This window comes from Oncorhynchus keta, unplaced genomic scaffold (assembly GCF_023373465.1).
Source record: "Oncorhynchus keta strain PuntledgeMale-10-30-2019 unplaced genomic scaffold, Oket_V2 Un_scaffold_2010_pilon_pilon, whole genome shotgun sequence".
Taxonomy (NCBI): Eukaryota; Metazoa; Chordata; class Actinopteri; order Salmoniformes; family Salmonidae; genus Oncorhynchus; species Oncorhynchus keta.
The window spans coordinates 295,001-302,718 of record NW_026290854.1 but is presented as its reverse complement, the minus strand read 5'-3'; the positions used below and the strand labels follow the sequence as shown (position 1 = coordinate 302,718).

Here is a 7,718-nt window from a genome sequence, read left to right as displayed (position 1 = left end):
TAAAGCTTCCACCATATTGCCTCTATCATGCTCTATGGTACTGGTAAAGCTTCCACCATATTGCCTCTATCATGCTCTATGGTGGTGGTAAAGCCTCTATCATTCTCTATGGTAGTGGTAACGCCTCTATCATTCTCTATGGTAGTGGTAAAGCTTCCACCATATTGTCTCTATCATTCTCTATGGTAGTGGTAAAGCTTCCACCATATTGCCTCTATCATTCTCTATGGTGGTGGTAAAGCTTCCACCATATTGCCTCTATCATTCTCTATGGTGGTGGTAAAGCTTCCACCATATTGCCTCTATCTTACAGATCAAACATTTAACGCCTCCACGCAGTCTTTTTAATTTTTTATTTTAAATCATCACGGGATGTCTAATAAATCACTGTGTTTACTTCATGAAAATAACTTCAAATAAATGTTTTATCATTTATTTCCCTGAGCCTCCTTCAGCCATCGGAATGCTCTGTCGGTGTGTTGATAGAAATTTAAATATATTTACATGCACAGCTCTGATTGGCGGATAGGATTGAATAGACTCTAGAGCAGGGATTGGCAACTCCAGTCCTTGGGGGCTTGATTGGTGTCACACTTCAGCCCCAGCTAAGACATCTGACTCCAGTAATGCAATGATGATGTTCTTCAGTTCAGAACACAGCCAGTCTAATCAGCTGTGTTTGCTAGGGAAACAGTGGGACTGGAGCTGCCCATCTCTGCACTAGAGCCTACCCTGCTTACCCCTTCAAAGTAGGTGGAGTCATATGCAAATAAATGATGACTGGCCATTGGACAGAAAAATCAGATCAGATTGTGATGTCATGCTGTGGGTCAAAACTCCATCCCACCTGAACAGGCTGAAATTCCAAGCATGATTTTCAAAAGGACATTAACGTACATTTTATACAATTTCAGAGTGTTACTTCAACCTCATAGTGTGGAGATATTGTTGAAAAAAACAAAACAGTAAAATCACATTTTTGACTGCACTGGTTCGGGGCAAGGGAAGGGGTAGGGATTTAATTGGGACACACTGTCTCTTTCACACACAGGTGTGACAGTAAGGAGACATCAGCAGTAGTCACACAGGTGAAGGTGTGAGGCAACATCAGCAGTATTCAGAGTAATCCTCTTCTACATAGTTAGCTGGGAACAGACCGACCTACAGACAGAGAGACGGGGAGTTAGCTGGGAACAGACCGACCTACAGACAGAGAGACGGGAGTTAGCTGGGAACAGACCGACCTACAGACAGAGAGACCGGAGTTAGCTGGGAACAGACAGAGAGACGGGAGTTAGCTGGGAACAGACAGAGACAGGAGTTAGCTGGGAACAGACAGAGAGAGGAGTTAGCTGGGAACAGACAGAGAGAGGAGTTAGCTGGGAACAGACAGAGACAGGAGTTAGCTGGGAACAGACAGAGACAGGAGTTAGCTGGGAACAGACAGAGACAGGAGTTAGCTGGGAACAGACAGAGACAGGACTTAGCTGGGAACAGACAGAGACAGGAGTTAGCTGGGAACAGACAGAGACAGGAGTTAGCTGGGAACAGACAGAGACAGGAGTTAGCTGGGAACAGACAGAGACAGGAGTTAGCTGGGAACAGACAGAGAGACAGGAGTTAGCTGGGAACAGACAGAGAGACGGGAGTTAGCTGGGAACAGACAGAGAGACAGGAGTTAGCTGGGAACAGACAGAGAGACAGGAGTTAGCTGGGAACAGACAGAGACGGGAGTTAGCTGGGAACAGACAGAGAGACAGGAGTTAGCTGGGAACAGACAGAGACAGGAGTTAGCTGGGAACAGACAGAGAGACAGGAGTTAGCTGGGAACAGACAGAGAGACAGAAGTTAGCTGGGAACAGACAGAGAGACAGGAGTTAGCTGGGAACAGACAGAGAGACAGGAGTTAGCTGGGAACAGACAGAGAGACAGGAGTTAGCTGGGAACAGACAGAGAGACAGGAGTTAGCTGGGAACAGACAGAGAGACAGAAGTTAGCTGGGAACAGACAGAGAGACAGGAGTTAGCTGGGAACAGACAGAGAGACAGGAGTTAGCTGGGAACAGACAGAGAGACAGGAGTTAGCTGGGAACAGACAGAGAGACAGAAGTTAGCTGGGAACAGACAGAGAGACAGGAGTTAGCTGGGAACAGACAGAGAGACAGGAGTTAGCTGGGAACAGACAGAGAGACAGGAGTTAGCTGGGAACAGACAGAGAGACAGGAGTTAGCTGGGAACAGACAGAGAGACAGGAGTTAGCTGGGAACAGACAGAGAGACGGGAGTTAGCTGGGAACAGACAGAGACAGGAGTTAGCTGGGAACAGACAGAGACAGGAGTTAGCTGGGAACAGATAGAGAGACAGGAGTTAGCTGGGAACAGACAGAGAGACGGGAGTTAGCTGGGAACAGACAGAGACAGGAGTTAGCTGGGAACAGACAGAGAGACAGGAGTTAGCTGGGAACAGACAGAGAGACAGGAGTTAGCTGGGAACAGACAGAGAGACGGGAGTTAGCTGGGAACAGACAGAGACAGGAGTTAGCTGGGAACAGACAGAGAGACAGGAGTTAGCTGGGAACAGACAGAGAGACAGGAGTTAGCTGGGAACAGACAGAGACAGGAGTTAGCTGGGAACAGACAGAGACAGGAGTTAGCTGGGAACAGACAGAGAGACAGGAGTTAGCTGGGAACAGACAGAGACAGGAGTTAGCTGGGAACAGACAGAGACAGGAGTTAGCTGGGAACAGACAGAGACAGGAGTTAGCTGGGAACAGACAGAGACAGGAGTTAGCTGGGAACAGACAGAGAGACAGGAGTTTGCTGGGAACAGACAGAGAGACAGGAGTTAGCTGGGAACAGACAGAGAGACAGGAGTTAGCTGGGAACAGACAGAGAGACAGGAGTTAGCTGGGAACAGATAGAGAGACAGGAGTTAGCTGGGAACAGACAGAGAGACAGGAGTTAGCTGGGAACAGATAGAGAGACAGGAGTTAGCTGGGAACAGACAGAGAGACGGAGTTAGCTGGGAACAGACAGAGAGACAGGAGTTAGCTGGGAACAGATAGAGAGACAGGAGTTAGCTGGGAACAGACAGAGAGACAGGAGTTAGCTGGGAACAGATAGAGAGACAGGAGTTAGCTGGGAACAGACAGAGAGACGGGAGTTAGCTGGGAACAGACAGAGAGACGGGAGTTAGCTGGGAACAGACAGAGAGACAGGAGTTAGCTGGGAACAGACAGAGACAGGAGTTAGCTGGGAACAGACAGAGACAGGAGTTAGCTGGGAACAGACAGAGACAGGAGTTAGCTGGGAACAGATAGAGAGACAGGAGTTAGCTGGGAACAGACAGAGAGACGGGAGTTAGCTGGGAACAGACAGAGAGACAGGAGTTAGCTGGGAACAGACAGAGAGACAGGAGTTAGCTGGGAACAGACAGAGAGACAGGAGTTAGCTGGGAACAGACAGAGACAGGAGTTAGCTGGGAACAGACAGAGACAGGAGTTAGCTGGGAACAGACAGAGAGACAGGAGTTAGCTGGGAACAGACAGAGAGACAGGAGTTAGCTGGGAACAGACAGAGACAGGAGTTAGCTGGGAACAGACAGAGACAGGAGTTAGCTGGGAACAGACAGAGAGACAGGAGTTAGCTGGGAACAGACAGAGACAGGGTTAGCTGGGAACAGACAGAGAGACAGGAGTTAGCTGGGAACAGACAGAGACAGGAGTTAGCTGGGAACAGACAGAGAGACAGGAGTTAGCTGGGAACAGACAGAGACAGGAGTTAGCTGGGAACAGACAGAGAGACAGGAGTTAGCTGGGAACAGACAGAGAGACAGGAGTTAGCTGGGAACAGACAGAGAGACAGGAGTTAGCTGGGAACAGACAGAGAGACAGGAGTTAGCTGGGAACAGACAGAGAGACAGGAGTTAGCTGGGAACAGACAGAGAGACAGGAGTTAGCTGGGAACAGACAGAGAGACAGGAGTTAGCTGGGAACAGACAGAGAGACAGGAGTTAGCTGGGAACAGACAGAGAGACAGGAGTTAGCTGGGAACAGACAGAGAGACGGGGTTAGCTGGGAACAGACAGAGAGACAGGAGTTAGCTGGGAACAGATAGAGAGACGGGAGTTAGCTGGGAACAGACAGAGACAGGAGTTAGCTGGGAACAGACAGAGAGACAGGAGTTAGCTGGGAACAGACAGAGACAGGAGTTAGCTGGGAACAGACAGAGACGGGAGTTAGCTGGGAACAGACAGAGACAGGAGTTAGCTGGGAACAGACAGAGACAGGAGTTAGCTGGGAACAGACAGAGAGACAGGAGTTAGCTGGGAACAGACAGAGACAGGAGTTAGCTGGGAACAGACAGAGACAGGAGTTAGCTGGGAACAGACAGAGAGACAGGAGTTAGCTGGGAACAGACAGAGAGACAGGAGTTAGCTGGGAACAGACAGAGAGACGGAGTTAGCTGGGAACAGACAGAGACAGGAGTTAGCTGGGAACAGACAGAGACAGGAGTTAGCTGGGAACAGACAGAGAGACAGGAGTTAGCTGGGAACAGACCGAGAGACAGGAGTTAGCTGGGAACAGACAGAGAGACAGGAGTTAGCTGGGAACAGACAGAGAGACGGGGAGTTAGCTGGGAACAGATAGAGAGACAGGAGTTAGCTGGGAACAGACAGAGAGACAGGAGTTAGCTGGGAACAGACAGAGAGACAGGAGTTAGCTGGGAACAGACAGAGAGACAGGAGTTAGCTGGGAACAGACAGAGAGACAGGAGTTAGCTGGGAACAGACAGAGAGACGGGAGTTAGCTGGGAACAGAGAGAGACGGGAGTTAGCTGGGAACAGACAGAGAGACGGGAGTTAGCTGGGAACAGACAGAGAGACAGGAGTTAGCTGGGAACAGACAGAGAGACAGGAGTTAGCTGGGAACAGACAGAGAGACGGGAGTTAGCTGGGAACAGACAGAGAGACGGGAGTTAGCTGGGAACAGACAGAGAGACGGGGAGTTAGCTGGGAACAGACAGAGACAGGAGTTAGCTGGGAACAGACAGAGAGACGGGAGTTAGCTGGGAACAGACAGAGACGGGAGTTAGCTGGGAACAGACAGAGACAGGAGTTAGCTGGGAACAGACAGAGAGACGGGGAGTTAGCTGGGAACAGACAGAGAGACAGGAGTTAGCTGGGAACAGACAGAGACAGGAGTTAGCTGGGAACAGACAGAGAGACGGGGAGTTAGCTGGGAACAGACGAAGAGACAGAGAGACAGGAGTTAGCTGGGAACAGACAGAGACAGGAGTTAGCTGGGAACAGACAGAGAGACGGGAGTTAGCTGGGAACAGACAGAGACAGGAGTTAGCTGGGAACAGACAGAGACAGGAGTTAGCTGGGAACAGACAGAGACAGGAGTTAGCTGGGAACAGACAGAGAGACGGGAGTTAGCTGGGAACAGACAGAGAGACGGGAGTTAGCTGGGAACAGACAGAGAGACAGGAGTTAGCTGGGAACAGACAGAGACAGGAGTTAGCTGGGAACAGACAGAGACAGGAGTTAGCTGGGAACAGACAGAGAGACAGGAGTTAGCTGGGAACAGACAGAGAGACGGGAGTTAGCTGGGAACAGACAGAGACAGGAGTTAGCTGGGAACAGACAGAGACAGGAGTTAGCTGGGAACAGACAGAGAGACAGGAGTTAGCTGGGAACAGACAGAGAGACAGGAGTTAGCTGGGAACAGACAGAGAGACAGGAGTTAGCTGGGAACAGACAGAGAGACAGGAGTTAGCTGGGAACAGACAGAGAGACGGGGAGTTAGCTGGGAACAGACAGAGAGACGGGAGTTAGCTGGGAACAGACAGAGACAGGAGTTAGCTGGGAACAGACAGAGACAGGAGTTAGCTGGGAACAGACAGAGAGACAGGAGTTAGCTGGGAACAGACAGAGAGACAGGAGTTAGCTGGGAACAGACAGAGACAGGAGTTAGCTGGGAACAGACAGAGAGACGGGAGTTAGCTGGGAACAGACAGAGAGACGGGAGTTAGCTGGGAACAGACAGAGAGACAGGAGTTAGCTGGGAACAGACAGAGACAGGAGTTAGCTGGGAACAGACAGAGACAGGAGTTAGCTGGGAACAGACAGAGAGACGGGAGTTAGCTGGGAACAGACAGAGAGACGGGAGTTAGCTGGGAACAGACAGAGAGACAGGAGTTAGCTGGGAACAGACAGAGACAGGAGTTAGCTGGGAACAGACAGAGAGACAGGAGTTAGCTGGGAACAGACAGAGAGACAGGAGTTAGCTGGGAACAGACAGAGAGACAGGAGTTAGCTGGGAACAGACAGAGACAGGAGTTAGCTGGGAACAGACAGAGAGACGGGAGTTAGCTGGGAACAGACAGAAAGACAGGAGTTAGCTGGGAACAGACAGAGACAGGAGTTAGCTGGGAACAGACAGAGACAGGAGTTAGCTGGGAACAGACAGAAAGACAGGAGTTAGCTGGGAACAGACAGAGAGACAGGAGTTAGCTGGGAACAGACAGAGAGACAGGAGTTAGCTGGGAACAGACAGAGAGACAGGAGTTAGCTGGGAACAGACAGAGAGACAGGAGTTAGCTGGGAACAGACAGAAAGACAGGAGTTAGCTGGGAACAGACAGAGAGACAGGAGTTAGCTGGGAACAGACAGAGAGACAGGAGTTAGCTGGGAACAGACAGAGAGACAGGAGTTAGCTGGGAACAGACAGAAAGACAGGAGTTAGCTGGGAACAGACAGAGAGACAGGAGTTAGCTGGGAACAGACAGAGACAGGAGTTAGCTGGGAACAGACAGAGACAGGATTTAGCTGGGAACAGACAGAGAGACAGGAGTTAGCTGGGAACAGACAGAGAGACAGGAGTTAGCTGGGAACAGACAGAGACAGGAGTTAGCTGGGAACAGACAGAGACAGGAGTTAGCTGAGAACAGACAGAGACAGGAGTTAGCTGGGAACAGACAGAAAGACAGGAGTTAGCTGGGAACAGACAGAGACAGGAGTTAGCTGGGAACAGACAGAGACAGGAGTTAGCTGGGAACAGACAGAGACAGGAGTTAGCTGGGAACAGACAGAAAGACAGGAGTTAGCTGGGAACAGACAGAGACAGGAGTTAGCTGGGAACAGACAGAGAGACAGGAGTTAGCTGGGAACAGACAGAGAGACAGGAGTTAGCTGGGAACAGACAGAGACAGGAGTTAGCTGGGAACAGACAGAAAGACAGGAGTTAGCTGGGAACAGACAGAAAGACAGGAGTTAGCTGGGAACAGACAGAGACTGGAGTTAGCTGGGAACAGACAGAGAGACAGGAGTTAGCTGGGAACAGACAGAGAGACAGGAGTTAGCTGGGAACAGACAGAAAGACAGGAGTTAGCTGGGAACAGACAGAAAGACAGGAGTTAGCTGGGAACAGACAGAGACAGGAGTTAGCTGGGAACAGACAGAGAGACAGGAGTTAGCTGGGAACAGACAGAGAGACAGGAGTTAGCTGGGAACAGACAGAGACAGGAGTTAGCTGGGAACAGACAGAAAGACAGGAGTTAGCTGGGAACAGACAGAAAGACAGGAGTTAGCTGGGAACAGACAGAGACTGGAGTTAGCTGGGAACAGACAGAGACAGGAGTTAGCTGGGAACAGACAGAGACAGGAGTTAGCTGGGAACAGACAGAGACAGGAGTTAGCTGGGAACAGACAGAGACT

General features: G+C 50.5%; 1 protein-coding gene across 1 annotated transcript in view; it reads right to left on the bottom strand.

The window, feature by feature from the left end:
* Positions 1 to 376: 376 nt before the first annotated feature.
* The window catches only part of LOC127928018 (proto-oncogene vav-like), an 84,245-nt gene continuing 76,903 nt past the window's right edge, over positions 377 to 7,718 (bottom strand). The window contains 1 exon segment of the mRNA XM_052514924.1: positions 377 to 1,161. Within this exon segment, the coding sequence (XP_052370884.1) occupies positions 1,108 to 1,161 (54 nt within the window). The 3' untranslated portion in view covers positions 377 to 1,107.